At 23.9% G+C, this 22438-nt stretch overlaps 3 protein-coding genes across 16 annotated transcripts in view; 1 reads left to right on the top strand and 2 right to left on the bottom strand.

The window, feature by feature from the left end:
• Positions 1-5665, top strand: part of LOC126902380 (putative protein kinase C delta type homolog) — a 36172-nt gene extending 30507 nt beyond the window's left edge. For 8 of the 9 annotated variants that reach the window (XM_050679577.1, XM_050679578.1, XM_050679579.1 and 5 more), the window contains 7 exons: positions 2500-2714; positions 3135-3308; positions 4572-4726; positions 4798-4936; positions 4992-5180; positions 5258-5404; positions 5505-5665. In XM_050679577.1, coding sequence (XP_050535534.1) covers positions 2500-2714; positions 3135-3308; positions 4572-4726; positions 4798-4936; positions 4992-5180; positions 5258-5404; positions 5505-5654 — 1169 coding nt within the window. In that variant the 3' untranslated portion in view covers positions 5655-5665. Of the gene's footprint in view, positions 1-2499; positions 2715-3134; positions 3309-4571; positions 4727-4797; positions 4937-4991; positions 5181-5257; positions 5405-5504 lie in introns of those variants that run through there. The other variant, XR_007703203.1, reaches the window with a different exon arrangement.
• Positions 5666-5695: 30 nt separating this feature from the next.
• LOC126902383 (mediator of RNA polymerase II transcription subunit 4) lies at positions 5696-10175 on the bottom strand. 3 transcript variants are annotated; one of them, XM_050679584.1, is made up of 6 exons: positions 9931-10175; positions 9391-9515; positions 8966-9200; positions 8735-8906; positions 8564-8674; positions 5696-6021 (listed from the first exon to the last, which is right to left on the bottom strand). In XM_050679584.1, exons 2-6 carry the CDS (start codon positions 9456-9458, stop codon positions 5852-5854), a joined length of 756 nt encoding a protein of 251 aa, XP_050535541.1. In that variant the 5' UTR covers positions 9459-9515; positions 9931-10175; the 3' UTR covers positions 5696-5851. The 3 variants fall into 3 exon arrangements, with proteins under 3 accessions (XP_050535541.1, XP_050535542.1, XP_050535543.1); XM_050679585.1 differs by having other exon boundaries at positions 9935-10175; XM_050679586.1 differs by having other exon boundaries at positions 9960-10175.
• Positions 10176-17042: 6867 nt separating this feature from the next.
• LOC126900532 (G-protein coupled receptor 143-like) lies at positions 17043-21448 on the bottom strand. 4 transcript variants are annotated; one of them, XM_050676317.1, is made up of 8 exons: positions 21325-21448; positions 20844-20927; positions 20569-20719; positions 19829-19943; positions 19090-19178; positions 18215-18393; positions 17825-18152; positions 17043-17763 (listed from the first exon to the last, which is right to left on the bottom strand). In XM_050676317.1, the coding sequence occupies exons 3-8, from the start codon at positions 20716-20718 to the stop codon at positions 17575-17577; spliced, it is 1050 nt and encodes a 349-aa protein (XP_050532274.1). In that variant the 5' UTR covers position 20719; positions 20844-20927; positions 21325-21448; the 3' UTR covers positions 17043-17574. The 4 variants fall into 4 exon arrangements, with proteins under 4 accessions (XP_050532274.1, XP_050532275.1, XP_050532273.1 ...); XM_050676318.1 differs by lacking the exon at positions 21325-21448 and adding an exon at positions 21015-21307; XM_050676316.1 differs by lacking the exon at positions 21325-21448 and adding an exon at positions 21040-21307.
• Positions 21449-22438: the final 990 nt, after the last annotated feature.

The raw sequence follows: 22438 nt of genomic DNA, 5'->3' as shown, positions 1-22438 counted from the left end.
TGTTCTTCTTGTACCCAGTCATTCGATTAAAGTTGAACTCATATTAAGTCAGATACTATAAAAATAAGTTAAGAAGTTTAAAGTTATACAAATAATAGCACATAAAATAATAAGGATAATTTTATTATTAATTTTTAAATTTTAAATGTATCTAATATTTTGAATTAAAATTATTGAATTATTGTTTAATTGAGTATTTTAAAAACAGAAAGATAAATTTTAAATAATTTATTAATAATTTTAAATTAATCTTTACACTTTTATAATTATATTTGTTATTTTATACTATCAAAAACTGTTTTAATGAGAAGTTTTTACTAATGAATTCCATGAAAAAAAAAATAATTTCCTGAACTTAAATTGTTTTTTTAATTAATGTATAATTATATATTACTGTATATAATATATTCTAACTTATAGTGAAAATTGTAATCATAATCTTCAACAGTGAAGTAACATGATTAGAATTTAATATAGAGTATATAATATATACCTTATAAAAATAAAAAATATAAAAGTAAATCATATTATGATATATTTTTATACGTTGTTTGTTAGTTTATGACGGAAGAATATTTTGGTTAAAGATTGTTATAAAATCACTTCCCCCGCTCTGTTTTTTTGAGATTACCAGATACGACATTTTGGCATTAGTTCCCTTGCAACGCATTTGTTTGTGTAGAGGTTTGAAGCAGTTATAAATATATAATTTGTACGGTTACCTTCGTAACAAACTTAAATTTTGTTTAAAATATGTATAGAGTTTATTTTATTTTAAACTGAATAATTTTTTTATTAATTTTAAATTATTTAAATTTTGAAAATGTAGGCATATATTATCTCAAACTTATGTTAGCAATCGCGTGATAAATTTCCAATTATCAAATTATAAACTCAATTTCATTATTTCAAAATATTTTGTTCAAAATACTTTTACAAAAGTATTTATATTATAATATTAATATTAATACTATATCATCATTGATATAAATAATACGCCAAAATCAAGGTTTCTATATTATTTTTGAAGTTCTATACTTTTAGTAATTATAACTCAAAATTAGCTATGTGGACTAGCTCATTTGGTAACACGTCGTCCTTCAATGCGAAGGCACTGTGATTCGATTCCGTTACGCTAGACTATGTAGATTTAAAAAACAAAAGCATTTAAATAGGACATAAATTATATTCTACTAATACTCTATTACAAATTTACCTTACTTTTTTCAGTGACGTTTCAATACAGAAACATATCGAAAAATATTTTATAAAATAAAAAAAAAATGCTAAAAAGTAGCTATTTTGAAATTTTGAAAACAAAAAATAATAATGAAATTTTATTTTTATTTATTCTTATTAGAGATAAATTAAAAAATATATACTCTAAGAAGGTAATTTTAATAAAAATTTCAATGAAATGATAATTGTAACAAGTTAAAAGCATAGTCAATTAAATCAAAGACTCTTGTATTCCTAAATTATTACCTCCTTTTATTTAACAAAGTATCACATCTTTATTTTTTTAAGAGATTTAAAATTTTATTTCTCAATTATTGCAGTATTATTAATTATTAATTTTTTTTTAACTATTTCTTGACTTACTAAATTATTCTCTAAAGTTTTGTTATTTGTACATATAATTAACAATTTATTATTCAATATTATAATACAATATAGATCCTTGAACTAATGTTATCTATTTGAAATCTATTTTGGTTAAAAAAAAATTTTACAAATATTTGTACGTTTAATTTATAAAACGAAAAAAGTAGCCTAACTATCCCAAAAATAAGAATTTACTGATTGTATGATCAATGGTACGTGTTTTCATCCCCAATTACAAGATCCGCGGGGTTGCCATTCCCGTAATGTTTAAGGATTCCTTACGATAGATTTCATTAATAAATTATCTACTTTTTGTCAACTTATTGTGTTTTTCCTATCTTTATCAAATTTTATCAAGTTGATTAAGTTTTCATTATAATTCAAAAAATTTTTTATTTTTTTTAAAAATGATATTTGACTGTAAAAGAAAAACTAAATTCAAATATGGGTATAGTTATCAAAATAATAATAAAAAAAATTTTGACTTTAAAAATGAATGAGAACTTATCTGAACTATTACCACCATTTTAAATTAATTAATTTGTTATTGATATTTTAATACATGTTAGAAGATTATTTTACATTTAGATGTGTTGGAGTAAAGTTATATTATAACATAATTTATTTTTTGTAATATTGTATAATAATTTTAATGCAAATAACTAAAGTACGTCACGTTAACAGACCTTCCAACTAAAATGACAAAATGTTAATATACTTAATAACTACACTTTTTCTAACATTTTTAATCGCATTATTTCATATAAATTTATAAGTTACCTAAAAGTGTGTCATTTTGAGCCAATTTTCCATATTAGTTGAAAAATCTTTTGTGATGTTTATTTAAAATTACAACCTATAAAATTATTGTTTGTTTCATTTTATTTTAAATAGATTCATCTTCATCGTCTGATACAGCTGTTAATTCATACCAGATCGGTGGTAATAGTGTTAGTAGTGCAGAACGTACTGTTCGTTCTTATAGTTATAGGCATCATTCAAGACCTAAAAAGGTGGTTCCACCAGCTACGAGCATTCCGAGATTCAGAAAATACACAATTGACGATTTTAACTTCCTAAAAGTATTGGGTAAAGGTAGTTTTGGAAAGGTAATTTTACGTTTAGTTTAATTTAATCATAGAGAAGTTATTAACCCGATCAAACCTTTTAAACCTTGTTTCTATTCTTACTAATTTGATTTAGAGGATTAGAAGCAGAAATTTTTTCTAAGGACTAGGCATATCTAAGTTTCTTACTTAAAAATTAATTATTATAAATAATTACAATTTTATAAAACACAAATAATTGCAAATTAAATATTTACACAAATTTGTAAGAGCACGGATCACATTTTAATAACTTTATTATGGTGGTAATTTTAAAATATTTGATATCTGGTACTAGATCTAAAATATATTATAATAAACAAATTTTATAGGGGGTTACCTATAAATTAATAATTTTCTTGGAGCATATTCAACATTTCCTACTTGTGATAACTATAAGTCTACTGGTTATTAAATGTTTAGGTACTGTTGGCTGAACTTAAAGGGACTGATTACTTCTATGCTGTGAAGTGTTTAAAGAAAGATGTTGTTCTTGAAGACGACGATGTTGAGTGCACACTTATCGAACGCAAAGTCCTCGCTTTGGGTACAAATCATCCATATTTATGTCATTTGTTTTGTACATTTCAAACTGAGGTTTGTCTCTACATTATTTACATTAAACTACACTAAACTATTAATTTAAAACTTATAATGCTTTTATGAACTATAGCGTTGTTTAGGACAATGTTAATTTAAAAATTAAAACAAAGTTAAAATAAAAATAAGTTAATTTTTAATACAGCTCTAACTATTTGTTGTTTATATAGAAGCTTAATTTTTCATTTTGTATAAACTAGGTCTATTATACATAATTTATGCATTTTATAAATTTTTATGCTGTATAATATAGCATGAAAACTTAAAATTATTTCAATAAGAAGTTAAAATTATTTAACATAGATATTCATTATTAATTATTCATGGGTTTTTATTTTTTTCTTGGACCTATTTTATCATCGGTTAATCCGTTAACTTAATCAGAAGCGTTATAGAGAATTAATTGGTTTTGTAATAAGACTATTATAACGTACTATATTAAGGCCAGAAAGAATAGGAATATGTTCAAAAAGGTATGTCCTAGGATTGACAGCATATTATAAATAAATTAAATTTTTTAGTAGTTTTGTTATACTTTAAAAATGTGTACAATTAACAAGGATTAATTAGTAAAATGTATCCAAAAATTTCAATCATGTATAAAATAAGTATATCTTAGATAATTAGGAGAAAGCGTCATAAATTTCAATTGTGCTAACATTAAAAAAATTTTGTATAAAATAGCAAAAAGATTTACTATTAAGATCAGATGGAAGAACAGTAAAAGCAACCTAAAGTATCATATGATTTAATCATTAGTTTTTATTTAAAAAAAATTTTAGCTTCAATTGAACTTAGTCTTTGATGTTTTTTTTTCTAAAACTTTCGGATTACTTTAACTATAACCTCCGAAAAAGGTATGAATTCTAAGTATAAAAATATGATTTAAAAATAAAAGATTAAGACAATCAATGGGTTGAGACTACAGTTTTGTCAATGTCGGTGGAGTACATGTTGCTTTATTCAATCATCGCTTATAAGTAAAATTGTGATTAAACAAAAATAAAGGATCATTATATAGTGAAATTGTTAAAAAACGTGTTTTATCATGACGTCTTTTTTGTATACACTTCATTGGTAGACATAAAGTAAAATTTTTAGAGGGCTAGAATAATAAAGTATAAATAAACGACGGGTAGCTAACATATGATAACAATATAAAATAATCTTCAAAATAATAATTGCCTAAAATGGCTTAAACAAAATGTATAAATTTATGTAAAAACATTTTTCTCTATTATTTATAAATTTTTATTTTAGTCTCATTTATTTTTTGTAATGGAATATTTAAATGGTGGCGATCTTATGTTTCACATTCAACAATCTGGACGTTTTGACGAGGGTCGTGCACGTTTTTATGCTTCTGAAATAGTATCAGGACTTAAGTTTCTTCATAAAAAAGGAATTGTATACAGGTATATTTTTTTAACTTATATGAATCTTTTTTAAATAATTTTAAAAATAATAAGGTTGTATATTATAATAGGGACTTAAAATTGGACAATATACTATTAGATTTTAATGGTCATGTAAGAATTGCTGATTTCGGAATGTGCAAGTTACAAATATATTTAGATAAAACAGCAGATACTTTTTGTGGTACTCCTGATTACATGGCTCCAGAGGCAAGTACATACGGATTATGTCATTTTTTATATTTTACCATTTTTTATGTTTTAGATAATTAAGGGTCTGAAGTATAACCAAAGTGTAGACTGGTGGTCTTTTGGCATTCTCTTATATGAAATGTTAGTTGGTAAATCGCCATTTAGTGGTTGTGATGAGGATGCTTTGTTTTGGTCAATATGCAATGAGCAACCTCAATATCCCAGATATTTATCAGCTAATGCAAAATCTGTATTAGTTGCAGTAAGTATAATCCAATATGTTATTATTTAAAAATGACTTTGTTATGTATTACAATCACTTTGTTATGTAAACTTAAGTTATTAGATAAAGATACTAATAAGCGCCTTGGTTCCTTGGAATCTAATCACTCAGCCGAGGATGTAATGCGACACCCATTTTTCAGTTCATTAGATTGGGGTAAATTAGAGAGAAGAGAGTTAGAACCTCCTTATATGCCCAAAGTCGTAAGTATTAACTTTCAATTAAATATAATAATCATATATATATATATATATATATATAACAACTATCAAATTGTTTTAAATAAAAATTATTTCCTTTTAGTATCATCCACTGGATACACATTACTTTGATAAACACTTTACTAAAGAGAAACCGAGACTGACACCTGTTGACAAAACGATTCTAGAATCAATGGATCAATCCCAATTTGATGGGTTCACTTATACTAACCCTAATGTAACAGATTTATGAGCTACTTTAAGTTCAATATATTGTAAAAATGTAATCACATATTACATAATTTTTATATTTATTTATTTTTACATAAAATTACATATTTTATGAATAATTAAGTAAGTGCTCAGTCAGTACAAATAAGATTTAAAAAAAAATGTTTTTATATTAATAACTTAAAAAAACTTTTTTTTTTAACTGCCTTACACTATTAATTACTGAGAATCACTAGATGATGAACTGCTGCTATCCGTTGACATAACCTCTACATCTTCAGAAACATCTTTTGAATGATTCCTAGTATCAATAACACCTCCACTTACTCCTAGATGCATGTCACCAGAAGAATGCCAGGCAAATTGATTTTGTTGGGATGTTTGTCGATCTTAAAAAATAATACAATACAAATTTCATTGAAATAAAATAATATTGAAGAACTGATTACCATTTTACCGAAGAATACAGTTTTAATTAATACCTTTTTAATAACATCAGTTGACTCAGATTAAGATTTGTGTTTTATAGACTTTCTTAATATTATGACTAAAATGACTAAGGTCAAACTATCAATATTCAATATGGTTTACAGTACCAGNACAATAATACGTTGTTAAATCATTTTTTTTCATCCATTCAGAAATAATTAATTAATTAAAACTGGTATTTTTAGTTAAATGAGATAATAAAAAAAAAATGAATTCATATAATTATTCTTATCCGATCATCAACTATTTACATTTTAAAATTGTTTAAACATTTAGATACAAAATACAAATTAATCATTATTTTTTTTTTATAACAACTAAGGCTACAATAATCTGTTTCAATAGGTCATGAATTATTTTTATGATAGTTATCATAAAAATTTATCCATACTGGTCGTTCAACAATGTACAATAGTAAATTTATGTTGAATATAATAATATACATCTATTAATAGACGTAAATTATTAAAGATAAGATTTCTGTATAATGGAAAATATAGTTCTACCTATAAAAAATGTCAACTATTTTATGCTAAAAAGCAAATTATAAATTGAAATATGTTCAAAAATCTCCTAACTTAAACATTCTAAAACAGGAGAATGGTATGTCAAGTAAAAAAAGAATTTTGTAATTATCTTTCATCATTAAACACAAAATATCTATTAAGTAAAATTAAAATTTAGGATTTTAATGCCTGAAAAGATGACAAAAATATATATTATATATATATATACTTATCATAAACCACTTAATTAATCAAAATATAAAAATAATAATAATTTTTTTATTTGTCTCTTTTAGTACAATGCTTCTATCAATTTTTCAATCATTAAGTTTTTTTTATGTTTATCCTGTATACATTCTAAGGGTGTTCATTTTTCTCAATAAGCAACATCCCTAATTAATTAGTTTGTTTAATAAATAATGATATAATTAAGAAAATGACAACTTTGGAACAGTATTTCGGAAGTTATTGAAATTTTTATATCTAGATGGAAAAGTACAGCTGGATGTTTAGGTATAAAAATAGTAGCACCTACTCTTCACCATAATCATTACTGTAAATTGTCAATAACATTCAAAATACTGGTTGAAAAGCTGTTATTGACCAATAATTTTCTTAATTAAATCATTATCTAATAAAAAAGCTAATTTATAATGTATGTTGTCATTTGAAAAATTAAAGCTAACATCGCTACAAGGGATGAACATATATAAGGGACAAAAAAACTTTATGATTGAAAAATGTGAGAAATATTAAACTAAAAAAAACCAATAATAAAATTGTTAAAATGATTTTTATTTTTTGATTAATGAAGTAGTTTATGATAAGAAAATCATCGTAGTTTTGTACCATACCGTAGTTGAGTTTTTGATTCAAACTATAATTTACTTTTGAGAATTTTAAATTTTTAATAGTTTCTATTTGAAATATGAGATTTACATGATCAAATCATTTGGTTTGTTGAACCAAGTCAATGGTTAAGTTACTGTAATTGAGATAACAAAAGGGAGTTTCAAAAAGCGGAGAGCACCACAATTAACCTATCGAGACTTTATTTTAATAGAGTATAAAAATCCTGGATAGTCAATTACATTATTTAATAGTTTATAAGTCCAACATATATTAATATCTTGTCTACTATTCACAAGCTCTTTTGTATGAAGTTCTTTATCGTAATACTGATACCTAAAAACCGAGTTTGTAGACTTTCCACCTTTTATTACTTAATTCAGACTAGTATAAAGATCATAAAATAAAATATAAATTTAAGAATAGATTTAATAAGTACAAAATATTAAACATATGAACATGATACATTACTAAATTCCCAACCATTTTTTTTGAGCAAACCAAAAACTTATAATATTTTATAATACATAAGTTTGATTTGGTCAGAACATGATAAATCAAATCATTAAACTACACCCAAATTTTTAAATCTTTAGTTTGATTTACATTATTCATTAATATTATACAAAAAAAAGTGAAAAATAACCTACTTTATGTAAACAATATTTGGGAATGTTTTAATGCATTAATAACAAGTAGACTTGTTTTTACACTAAGTATGAAATCTATCCAAATCAATTTCCAACTTAAATGAGTTCTCAATAGAATTAATAATAATTAATAATATTTAAATAGATTTAAAATAAATTTTAACATCATCAGCAAGAACAAGGAATCACAAATACAAAAAGATATTGCTAAAATCATTTATAAATATTATAATTAATAACAAATGACTATCCTGGGGCACAGCACATATGACAATTATACCAGACAAAATAATAAAAAGAAAATACAAGTTAATTATTTGGTCATTAATATATGAGTTAGTAACTAATAAATAATATTTTCCTTCTTATGAAAAATAGAACTTATCTCAAAAATTGACAAAATGAGATTGAACAAATTAATAACTTAATAAAATTACCCATTTGATTGGAAGATCGTACTATGTCTGTTAATCCCTGGGGTTGCATTACATGTCCGTTATGTGGTAAATCACTTAGTCTACCCAAAAATCCCATTCGCATTTCAATATCTATAAAATTTTTAAATTTTCAAATGTAAATTAAATTTTTAATTAAAATAATATTTTTACCAGTGGGATAAGGCCTACGAGCATCGCCTGGTTGCCATGTAAGTGGGGCACAAACGGCATTCGAAGCACTTATTCTATGAGCATATTTAATGAGATCTTCTGAAGACACTGGATGCTTACTAGCTTTATTTATAGACTGTAATTTTTGTTTAGCTTGAAACAAAGCAGTCGCCTAAATAAACCATATTACAATTTTAAAAAATGATGCAAGATCAGTTAAATCTATAGTACCAAAATGTTTTCAGCTTCTTTAAAATGCTTTTGCATTTGTGTAATATGTAGATCTTGTGTTTCTATTTCTGATTTAATAGCATAAACATTTTTTTCTACTTCAGCTTGGTTTTCAGCCACTTTAAGAGTTGCTTTTATTTCATTATCAGTTGATACAAGTTGTTCAGTGAGCAGCAATTGATGTTGTACATTTACTTTTTGTTGGCGAGCACCACTCAAATTTTCAATAAGTTCTCTAAAATATAGTAGATATATGAATTATAATCTTACCAAGTATTAATTAAGGCCAACTAATAAGATAATTTTAATAAATGATTCATATATAAAAAGGTTTTATTTTGACATAAAACATATATTCAGTATTATGCTAATCAGTACCAATAAAGAAAAATAAACATGCACTGAGAAAACTTATTTAACGTTACCTGCTTAAAAGCTCAAAATCATCAAGCAATCCAAAAAGTTTGTCACGAGTGCTCATGTTAGCAGACATTGTAGCAAAGTGAATTATTCATATGTACGTAATACACTAAGGAGTCTTTAAAATAACCTGGAATAACTTTAAGTACATTCCATTTACCAAATCTACTAAACTTTGAATTAAGTCGTATCGAATGAATATCCCCAACCAAATAATTTGAAAATTTCAATTTGTTATTATGATAACTGATCAATTACAAAACAGTAATTGTTAATATAATTAGCAACATTTATACACCTCGGACACATATTATAAAGAAACGTAATTGACAATTATTGTAACTTTTGACATCATTGACACTACAAATTCTTTTTTTTTAATTAATTTAACATATTTTTAGACTACATTAAAATCATAGTTTTTATTATTAGTTTTAATAATTTTTAATATTTTCAAAATTTTAAAACAGCCAGTTTTTAAGACTCTCTCGAAAAAATGATCATTAAGTCAACAACAATTAATAGACAAAAAATGATTGCCTTACAAACATTTTTATACATAAAGTGATCATACAACGTAAATGAGCTGCGTCATAAATGGTAACTAAATCATTACAACGTTATTACGCTATGAAATAATGAAATATAATGCTCAATTGTGATAACGTTATTAAAAAAACCTTAAGCGATTTATTCCTGATAACGGACTAACTTTTATTCATAAAATAACGTCAAATAATCAAAATAAATTATATTTTCAAAACTTAATTTAAAATACAATAAAAAAATGTTGATTGGTGAATATACCACTCCATTAGATTGTTATACACCATGACAGTCATGACACCTTAATATAACCAGACATGTAAGTAAGAATGTAAGATAACACTGTACAAAAATATTCCCTTAACAGATAGAGCAGCTGTAGCAGACTGCCTGTTAAAATGCTGATCTATGCAGACTAAAATCATAGAGTATTACTCTATGACTAAAATTTACAAGATATATTTACCTATGTACTGTCACAGAATAAAATCGGCGAAAAGATTTGATACCGTTTAAACAAAAAAGTTGATAACCGTTACTTTACTAATAATTAATAACTAATATCACAATAACATAATAACGTTATTTCAAAATAACGTTAAACGTAAAAGTTGATAACACTTTTCATACCTTCCCTGCGTATAATATTATTAGGCATTTATTAATTACTGGTTCTAAATTAGTGTCATCATTGTTCACGACACTTTCAAAAATAAGTTTTGAAAGTCATAACCTCAGTTATAGCGATTACAACATATACATTTATATAATTATTATTAATTGGCATATTATCAACATTATTATTAGTTTCATTATTAACAATTATATCATCAATAACATCCCTATATCTTTTTATTAGATTTTTGTATTTATTTTATTATATTTTATTTATTTTTTATTTTAACCAAATAAAATCTTGGTTCATTTAATTTTTTAATTATTGCTTTATCCTAGGTTTTTGTAAATTTATATTGACACATCTCTCTCCTCCAAAATTTATTTCATTTTTTGTCGCTTTTTTATTTATTAATTTCTTTTGTTTAGTAACTCAGTATAAGCATTATCAGTTATTGGATTATTTCCATAGTTTTACATAATTTATTAAGTATAATTATATAAGTATATTAATATACCGTGCTTTCTTAAGCATTTTTTTAACAATATGAATTCCTTTTTTTGTAAAATCATTATATTTTGGATAATTAGAGATTAATGTAATACTTTTAAGACCTTAGCGAATTTTATAAAATTATAGCTATTAAAGGGCATGTTATCTGAAACTGTGTATCTTAGTATCTCTAATTTACTTACCACATTTTTAAGTATTTCTATTATGCTCACAGCAGTTTTATATTGTAATTTAAAAACTTAGATTTAGTATTATAGATAGATTTGAGTAGTAATCGAAAATTATCAAATAAGACACACCAGCATGTTCTGCAATATGCATAGCTATTTTATTACTAGGTTGATTAAGTAATTCATGACTTAACATATTTTTAGTTTCACTCTTATGCCTCAACTTTTTATTGAATCTTAAACAGCCAATTTTATAATATTCTATCACCTGCCTCGTTACTCTATTATTAATTGTTTCTAATTTTAATGCATTATATCTGCCACAATCATAATGTGCTTTGTTTCATTATACACTACTCTACTATTGATAGTTTTGACTTAGTAGGTCAAGGTTATTTATCTGCTTTTTATTTCTTAATATGATTTTGGAAAAATCCAACAATTCCTTCTAAAAATTATCTATAGAAATGTATCGAAATATTCCTATGATTGTGATTTTAATCACTGTTAGATATCATTTATACTTGTCTTAACTAAGTGGCGTCCCTCTTTACTATGCTAGGTTTTTGTTTTAATATATAAAACATTATAAAATATTTTACATAAAAAAATGTAATCCTCTTAATCATATTATAACCCCTTCTATATTTGTAACTCCGGGGCGGCTCTTAATTTGAGGACACTACACTTAGACATGTCGAATCGACAATAAAACAAGATTGTATACTCATTAGTGGTTTGAAAAAAAACGTTTAATAATGTCTTAAAAGTGGTGCTGCCACATGTTGAAATCTAACTTTTTTGTTGTTGTATAATATGAATTTTATGTTATTTTAAACAAACTAAATATATTTTTAATAATAATTTGTAATTTAAATTATACATGAATAACTTTAGTATAATTAATTAACTTATATTAACTTTAAAATGAAGTAAATAAAACATACATAATAATGATTTATTAACGGTTGATAATGTTACATTGATAACTGACGGTCAGTGTGACAAATATATTGTAAATGAAGCATAAAATAAATTTAACTATTGTAATTTAATATATCACTTTAAGGGCTCCTAGTTAGAGTATATTATTTACGACTTCATCGTTCTAGTCTCAAATTCCTTCTTGTTTTTATTTGGTTTCGTTTAATTTGCGATATGACGGTCATCAAACTATATGCCAAATGACTTCAAAGTCCTATTAAGAAATACTTTTCATAATTATTATTTTCTAAACATGTTGTTCAATACAATATGATATTTAATAATATATAATAGATTTACATGAATATCTATTTTTAATTCTTAATTTAAAAAATGTTATATTTCGTGTTCGGTCATATGTTCCCAACCATTCATCAACTAAAGTTGATGGAAGTCTTATCTGTTACCCAAATATAATAGTAATAATCAATATTTTTGTTTATATTTCCTTTTGTCATATGAAATCTCACCATCTATAGTGGTATTTTTTTGTTAATGCCACAAGAGTTGTTAACCAGCTTGTTACCCTGAGAGCTGTGATACGCTGAGAACTTATGGCCGTGTGAACCTAAGACTCATCATTATATTTGCTTTCATATCTCTTATCATTTTCCATATACCAATGCCAGTACCTTGAAGAAATTAAGTTTTAGGAATAAAACCTATTATATTTTATTGTCTGTTAGTTAACTACAGTACTTTTTTAGATTGGTTTATTCAGATTAGAATGAATTTAATAACTAATTGCTCCCTTGAAGAAATAAAAAATCCGTATGTTCTATTGGAACGTTGGAGTATGAACGACATAAATGGATATTTGTAAGATCCATCTATATATACGTAAATATACACATATTTTTAATTAATAATTTTAATTTAGAACAAAAAAAGAAAGAGAAGATAACCTTATAACAAATGATTCATGTACAAAAGTAAAATCTAGTGAAAGGCAAAATGAAGAAAATATTTTGTGAGTAAATATTTGTTAAAATTTATTAACTCACTAAAAAGTGTTGAATAAATTCTATGTTTTTTTCTATATAATTTTATAAGTTAATTTTAAGTATAATGCTATAACAATTAGGAAAAGTATTATTCCCTTTATTTCACTATATATTTGATTATACATCTATTCCATTTTTTTGTTTTTCGGTTTCTTTTTGAAAAAATTGATAATAATAACAGTACTAACCATTTTACTGTCTATAAATTTATATTTAAAAAACCCAGCACAAGGGGGTCGTGGCACAATGGTGACATGGCAGAGTTGGATCAAGTATAATGATATCTGACAGTGATTAAAATCACTATCATAAAAAATGCTTTGATGCAAATCTTTAGATAGTGTTTAATTTTAAAAATTGGTGGATTATTCCAAAAGCTACATGATCTGCTATTTCTTTATTTATATCCTAAATGAAAAAGGGATTATTAAAAATATTATTTCTCATAAAAATATTGTGTTGATCCATACACTTTTCAATAAGTTATAGCATTATAAAGTTAAAAATGTAAAATATAATATCGAGAATTTTTACACAAAAATAGCATTCGGTAGCCATTTTCACCACGAAGACAAGTCCAGAAGTCAAATTTTTTTTTCCATAATAAAGTACATTACATTAGCTTTAATTTAAGATATATATAAAAGTGTCAGACCTTCCAGAACACTTTTAAAAGTTAAGTTGAAATAATTAATTTTTTGTGAAAAAGTTGTCATTTTAAATCACCCCTTGTGGGCAGGTTAAGGGTTAAATTTATGAAAAATATACCAAATGATAGATAAAGACATCAAGCATCTATAAAAAAAAAACTATATTAATATGTTCATTTTTGAAAAAGTTATGGCAGTTTTTAGTAAAAAAAATTGAAAAAATTTCGAAAATTAGCGATTTTTAAATTTGTAATTTTTTTACATTCGGTGAGAGCTGAGAAAAAGTGGTAACAGACACAAAAAAAAATAAATAAAAAAAAACATCATAGTAAAACCAATACCTTCTTAGCTTCGCATCGAAGCTAAAAAAAATGTATATCTTGGATGTTATCTTATAATTGATTATCTTTTTTTATATTAAGCCCACTATTTCTAATTGATCAAAATTTTATGGTGTGTATTAATATATAACTACAACATTTTAGAATTTTGTAATATAAAAATATGTTGTAAAACTGATAAAAATTGTCCTTGGTTTTAATATTAAAAATTAAATGTTAAAGCCACTACTTCAGTAAATTGAATATGTTGAGTTATATTGAACTTTTTTTTTTTTTATTTATGAAATTTACAATCTGTAAAAAAAAAAAATAATTTTACAATAAGTAAATAGTTTAGAAAATATACATATATAAAATACTTAACATTAGTAGCCTGTGAGGTCGCTCCCATTGGAGTCGCCTGCTATTGAAAATTTATATTTAATTTAATTACATAATATTAACAATAATAATAATAATAATAACAATATTTAATGGTATAGTAGTTTGTACAATAATTAGGAGTTTTAATTACGTAACGTTAACAAGATTAAATAATTTATAAAGATAATAGATCTTTGCATCATTCTCTCTTGAGATGCCTTACTGGATTGCCGGGCAAGGCGTTTGCGCTCAGCAATTGAATTAGTCTGTTGGGGTTGGATTCAAGTTTCATCCAGAATCTATATTAAAGAACTTAAGCAAAACATTTTCCTTATAAATATGTAAATTTATAAATTAAATGCAAACACATGTTTAAAAAATCAAATTAATTCTATTAAAACTTTTGATTTGCTATAATTTGATATTTAAAGTAGTATTTTATTTTTTCAAATGTATTTATTTATTCAATTTATATGATATTTTTACCTAAAAAATATATCATAGATTTGTTTGCAATATCCAACTGTATCTGAAATTCTTTATTTAAAAACTTAAGTAATAGTATAGTACTAAAAAACTGTAAAGATATTTAAAGGTAACCTTATTTTTAAAAAAGTGTAAGTTATGTGGTTTTGCATATTCAAAACGTACTGAATTCCTTATTATGTACTAGTATTTGATAAAGATATATCTTATGTCAGCATTACATTCTCACAGAGATACTGCAANAAAACGTACTGAATTCCTTATTATGTACTAGTATTTGATAAAGATATATCTTATGTCAGCATTACATTCTCACAGAGATACTGTATTGTTNGATATATCTTATGTCAGCATTACATTCTCACAGAGATACTGCAAGAATGTATTTAGATGCTCTCTTATTACCTCATTTCGATCTCGAGATAATTTTTTTTGTGTCCAAATCAAAGGACTTGTGTTATGTGAGTGAGTGCTTAAGCTGAAAATATATTAGTGTGAGATGTCTCAGCAAGAGTGTACTGATACTATAAAAAATGAACATAATAAAATATAAATAAAATTGCTACTTTGATTTAATGATAATTGTGTAAAAAAAAATTAAGAACCTTAGTGATAGATATTATGGTTATGCATATTTAATTATTAACTATTTTTCAGAATTAATCAATCAGCTAATGATTCTGAAAAAGAATTAAAAAATCCTTATGTACTTCTTGAACGATGGAGTATAGATAGTATTAAATATTAATTTGTTTAGTATTTTTAATAAAAAAATGTTTTCACAAAAAAAATTAATTTAGTAACATTTTTTTGAAACCCAACATTTTTTTTAAATTTTATATGAATACGAGTTTTTTAGAACAAACATTCATTTTCAATAATATTTATTAGATATGAATAAACCAAATAATTAGATTTATTAATCTTAACTTAATTAATTATTACAATTTGTATGCACCACAATATGGATTACTTTAACCTATTCAATTGTATTTTGTATAATATGAATCATTTATTGTTTCTTTTTTTAGCAAGACTTTTAAAAGTATAGCATTATTATAAATTAGTAAATAAGATAACTTTTTGTATACAATTGTTTAATTTATACTCAATATGTTTAGTTTTTTTTTTTACTATAATTCATGTTTAGTATGTTTCTTTTTAATTATAGTTTAGTTTTATGCATTGTTATAAATTGATATTCATTAGTGACAGTTTGATACACTAGTAAAGTGCATACAAGATTAATACAATTTTAGGGACGTGGTATTTTTTAATTACAAAATTACATTGATAATTAATAAAGATTAGTTAATGTGACAAGCATGAGAATATTTTTATTGTAGAAATTAAAAATTAAAAAACTCAAGCTCACTAATATAAATTAAAATTTTGAACTTATTTACTTTTTTAACTGGTATATCAGAATGTTATTAGCATGGCATAGGTAAATTTTTTATTGATCTCTCGTGTTGTATGTTATTATACTTCTATTTGTATGAACTTTTTTAATGTGTGTTTTCTTTTAAAAATATTTATCTGACAAGAAAAATATTTTTTATACTGCTTTATATATTATTAATTTTAATATTTCAATATATTAATATGATGATTAATCTTAGTATAACACTAAAATTTTAAGATGTAATCTCCCAGTTTAATTTAGTTTACTTCTAATTCATAAATTATGTATTTATCATAGAGTCAATTTTTTTATTTATTTGTGAAATTTGTTTGTATTACTTCCAAGACATGAGTCTGTTTAAGTTTACTTTTGACATTTTCAACACTTGGCAGTAAATAACACAATAATCTTGTAAATTAATATTGTATTTTTCCAAGAACTTTTCATGTATTAAATAAAGTTACATCTTTAAAAACATTGATTATTACTACAAAAGTTCAACATATTATTCAGTATTTAAATTTATTGTAATAATGTATTCATATAACCAAAGAAATTTTCAAGTTCAGCTAATTATCCTCAGTTTATTAACATAAAATTTTTCTTAAAAATATATAATTTTCAAAATTTTGAGATTTAAAACTAAGTATTAAAATAATATCAATTTTTGTTACAATTATGTGGACTTAGATTAATGTTTTTGTTTTAAGTATATAAAATATGACTTAATCCAAAAAATAAAACATATATGACTAAGTATATCAAAGTATCTACATTTAGAAAAAGTATAAACAAGTTATAAAATTAATTAAGTCAGTCTTGATGAACCATACAATAAATTACATAACACTTAGAATGTCTGACTATTAAATATTTGTAATAAATTCAACATACAATATAATTAAATTTCAATAAACAAAAAACGTTGCATAACATACATGAGACAACTTCACCAATTAGTAATATTTGGCTATAAAGAAAAACATTTAACATTTAATAAAAAAAATAAAGGCTTCAAAGATTTATAGTATTTAACACCAAATTCTATCACAATTTTTGTAATCTATTAAAAAAAAAAAAATTCTTTTTTCTTAAATTTTATATAAATTACTTAATCAATTATGTCATATCCATGAGAATTTGATGATCCTTTAACATTTGCTAATAGCAATGGTCTTCGTTCTAGTACTTCTTGAACACGTTTATTTTTTGGGAAAGGTTTACAATTTAAGTTTTCAATGTGCTCCAGCATATTGTAAAGGATCGTATTGAAAAATGCTTGCATTGGATTTAAAAATGCCTTAAAATTTAAGTTCACTTAAGTAATGATTAATTACTGTGATATAAACCTGTTTACATACCATTAAATACCAAAGTGTTAGCATTAATCCTGCAGGCAAATTATCCCATGAAGTCCACACAATGATGGCATTGATGAGATTTGGACCCCAACATAAGTAAAATCCAAGATTCATAAAGAAGAACCTCGTCTTGAATAAGTCAAGAATTTTTCGTTCTTTAGTTGAATATTGTGCCATATATGATGTAATAATATGATATATATACTTAGTGGAGAATCCATATAAAATAGGATTAGCAATCATAACAGAAATAATAGGTATAAAAGTTAACAAGTAATTTGGAAAAAATTTCAATACAGCATTCTCACTTGGACTCATATTGTAGCAACTAATTTAAATTTAAAAAAATTGATAAGTAAAATAGACATGCTCAAAAATTGTATACCATACTTAGTATTAGGATTATACAATAATGATAGACCAAAAAAAGTAAAAACTGCTGGAAATAGCCATGCAATTAAGTGATAAATTTTTCTTAAATGGTATTTATCTTGAAATGCCCTCCACATGTCTACAGCATACAACAGTGTCCAAACCCAAGTAACCATACAAAAATATTGAATCCAACCCTATTTTATAATATTAAAGAAAACAGAGATAAGTATATTATAACACTAATTAATATTAATTAAATTAAAGTAAGTAAAAAAAAACATTTTTTATACAATTATCTAAATTCATCTAATAAGTTACAGTAGAAATGCTTGAGAAAATAGAATTCTCATTTTAAAACAATGCAAATTTATTCAGAATTTTAAATTTAATGTGATCAGAGCCAGAATTCTAATGTTTAGGGGTTATCATACAAAAATTTGGTAACTTAATGCTAATTACGAAATTTTATGATAATTAATTCTACATCCTTCTATTTTCCAAACTTAACATGCTACAGAGGGACTAGCTTGCATCAAAGACTAGACACCACCAATGAAAAATTCACAAATCTCATTGGCACCCTAGGATTAAAATTGAGACCCTGTGCACCGAAAACATTCATTTCTACAACATTCAGGCTGACCACTATTACAAAAATTTAATGAGCAAAATAATAAAGAAAAGGTTTTCAATCTATAATGTAAATTGTCAAAATTGCAGATTAAACTAATTTAAACAATTTTGCTAGGTAAGGGGATGTACTACATGGTCACCTCATAACCTGTAAGTAATGTTATTTGAAAAAAATATTAAAATTAGTTGATCAGTTAATCAAACAATAAAGATACATTAATAATATATTATAGAATTGTAATAAATAATTTTCTCACTGCTAAAAGTACACACATAAGTGTGTATGGCTGATCATCATACCATTGATAATGATGCATTAATTTTAGAGAAGATCTTAATAGAATACCTACAAATTGTAAAAAAAAAATGTAAATAATATTAATAATTTATTATAAAAACCATGATGCTCTAAATTAAAAAAATTACATTAAAATGAGATTTCAAAAAATAAATAATAACATATCATAAAAGGCAATGTTTCTATTCTTTAAACTTGAATAAGTTTTAAAATTGACATGTCATATAGTTTTTTTAAATCTCAAAAAAGTTTTGAAAAATAAACTTTTATTTCCTTAACAACTTCTAGAGATAATTCAGATATAGAAAATTATTTAAAACTTCAATATTATTTTTGATTTTTTATGATATATGAAACAATATTGCTAAAACTTGGTTAATGTGCCATTTACCCTCTACTTTTAAATTTATAATAGACACAAATAAATTTTGTCAAAATTAATTTAAATTTTCTTATTTTTCTCTTTTGTTAAAATTGTATACATACTGCTTTGTATACTGCTGAATTTGAGTGTATATAAGGTAATCTATTAATTCGATTTTGTAATAAGAAGTAGAGAAACTTTATAAAAATAACCCTTTTTATTAATCATTAAAAAGTTTTCTCATAGCACCAAAAGTTTTTTTTAATATGCCATAGAGGTGTATGTATCCTTATATTAATATTTAAATTATACTTTTAAAATAAAATTATATTACCTAACGAAGCACTACAATCTGCAAAAGCCAACCACATAACTATATATTTTCCTCTTTGCATAATACTTGAGTAAAATCGATTAGGTACAGTTGATATTTCCATTCTAGGTAAAAGCTAACCAATAATTAAAAAAAAAACTATAAATAGATTCAAATATAAATTTAAGCTAGCAATAAATTTACTACAATTTATTTTTAGAGAAAATTAATAATAAAAATATTTAAAAATTTAATTTAAAAAGTGAATATTAAAGTAATATGTAAAAATAATTGAATAAACAATTTTAAAAAATATCACAAGACATAAAAAAAATTATTTAATGGTAAATTAAAATGATCATAAGTAATATAAGAAAAACTCAAAGTAACCAGATTATCCCCAGAAGATGTTACTGGAGTTTAAATAATATTGATTAGTTAGATTCTACTCATAACTAATTAGTATTAAATTTGTTTAGTCGGCAAATTTTTCACTATATAAGGCTGCTAAAAAAAAACTTTAAAATGTATTACACTATTTCAAAAAACATAATTATTTGGTAAAATAATTGTTTTATGCTGTCCATATTTTTAACTTTTAGATAGCACTACATGTATATGTGGGTTGTTGTCACACTTAATGTAAGCATAAATATAATTTATATAGTCCATTTGAGAGGATTGAAAATTCAACATTTATGTAATAAATTCAAAGCTTAAAGAGATACTTAAGGTAAAGAGCAGAATAAAAGTATAATTACCTGATACGTTGCACCAAAAACACCTATTAATGAAGATACTAAACATACCATATTAAAGCGATCAGTATTAAACTCATTCATCAATTTATAGGATGAATGATAATTTAAAGGTCTTTGACAACAAAATGTTTGAATAGATGGATCTGCCATACTAAATCAATTAAGATTAAACTTTTTATACAATATACAATATTTATAATAGAAATATAATAGATTCTTAATCAAAGGGTCATTACATTACACATTTAGCATAAAGCTATAGTAAAAGATTTTACCTCTGATTGAATATTTTATGATGATAAAAAAAAAATACTTTAAATATCGAAACCAATACTCCCAAAAAATGATTCCAATGTCACCTAAAAATTTCAAGCCTTTATAAAAGAAGTTTTATATATCAAGCAAATAATATTGAACCAATAGAATTTAATCTGAATCATACAAACTTTAAGTGTAGATTAATCCACTTACAATTATTGTAATAAAGATAAGTCTAATCAATAATAACTCTACATAATTGTTTTAAGATTATAATAGTTCTTTACGTTGAAATAAATTAAAGTAAATTTAAGCATTATATTAGATTCAATAATCAATCTCCACTCATTATTCTGACATAAATTATTGATGTCAAAACCAAATGGGCCAACTAGGGTTTTCAAAACTTCTATTATCATAAGTTGCTCGAACGATTACATTGAAAAATATTATATAACAATAATATTATTATTAATATTAATAATGATAACAGAATACCTATGTTCACTTTTTGTTATATACATAGATCTTCTAAACATCATAGATTAAATACACATAGATAGACCACGCCGTACACAATTTTGGCAGTCCAATTTTTATCACGAATGGACGCAGGGAAACGATGCACTGGACGCAGGCGATTATGCTGATAGATAGCGTAAATTTTGAGTGCTTCTATTGGTTGAAATATACGTGGTATTTTATATCTTTAATAATTATTACATGAATGTATGATGCACATAATTAAACTGTTATTGTTATGCACGTTAATTGCATTTTATGACATAATGTAAGGTTATTTATGATTTTAACTCTTTGTAATTATTTTTCATTGAAATTTTATTTAATTTTTTATTTTAATACTATACTAAGAATCCTTAACAGGACTTTGATATAAAATGTGGTATTACAGTACAAGACTAAACTGTTGGTCTCTAAATATTTTTATAAATTATTTTAAACAGAAAGCAGTGGCAGATAAATTACTTTGTAATTAGGATGAGTTGAAAAATCTTTATGATAAAAATCATCATGTGAGCTGTGCCCCAATATCACAAAGCTTTTATATTATACTTATTTTGTATTTGTATTACTATGTCAAGATATATAATAATCACATCTAATAGTCCACAATAATAAAATATATTAATATATAAATAATAACATAAATACATAAAATAACCTATTTTGAAATCATGTATTATAAATTCTAAACATTCAGAAATTATGAAAAATATAAAATTTTAAAATTTGTTAAAATAAGATATCTGATACTTTGCTTTTAATTTAATTTTTACTTAAAATTATGTTTCTAATCTAATTAATTTAACAAGCCAGTAATACGATACTCAAACATGATTTTGCATGTTTATACATTTTTTTTTTAAATAATAAGCACTATTTTTGTATCTAGCTTTTCTGAAAGGTGTAATTTCATTTTATTCATAAACATAACTTTATAATTTTTTACGAATACATTTATTATGTATCATTTTTTCCACTTAACATAGCATATAGTTAAGATATCATAATGACTCAAATAAGTATTAACTTATTGGTTCATTCTTTTTTGTAGGTATTGAGTAAATTCTATACTAGTGCCTTTTTAAAA

Source organism: Daktulosphaira vitifoliae, unplaced genomic scaffold, assembly GCF_025091365.1.
Source record: "Daktulosphaira vitifoliae isolate Bord-2020 unplaced genomic scaffold, ASM2509136v1 Scaffold_3, whole genome shotgun sequence".
In the NCBI taxonomy this organism is placed as follows: domain Eukaryota; kingdom Metazoa; phylum Arthropoda; class Insecta; order Hemiptera; family Phylloxeridae; genus Daktulosphaira; species Daktulosphaira vitifoliae.
Note: the sequence above shows the minus strand (reverse complement) of the source record. Positions and strands in the feature narration are given on the sequence as shown.

Excerpts from the sequence above, each read along its gene's own strand:
- LOC126902383 (XM_050679584.1), bottom strand. The coding sequence starts at position 9,458 with ATGTCTGCTAACATGAGCACTCGTGACAAACTTTTTGGATTGCTTGAT. Across the intron at positions 8,907-8,965 it reads AAGAAGCTGAAAACATTTTG|GCGACTGCTTTGTTTCAAGC; the intron begins GTACTATAGATT and ends TGGTTTATTTAG. Across the intron at positions 8,675-8,734 it reads TCGTAGGCCTTATCCCACTG|ATATTGAAATGCGAATGGGA; the intron begins GTAAAAATATTA and ends AAAATTTTATAG.
- LOC126900532 (XM_050676315.1), bottom strand. The coding sequence starts at position 21,368 with ATGATGTTTAGAAGATCTATGTATATAACAAAAAGTGAACATAG. Across the intron at positions 18,394-19,089 it reads TTATGTGTGTACTTTTAGCA|GGTTGGATTCAATATTTTTG; the intron begins GTGAGAAAATTA and ends ATTATAAAATAG. Across the intron at positions 17,764-17,824 it reads TAACACTTTGGTATTTAATG|GCATTTTTAAATCCAATGCA; the intron begins GTATGTAAACAG and ends TTAAATTTTAAG.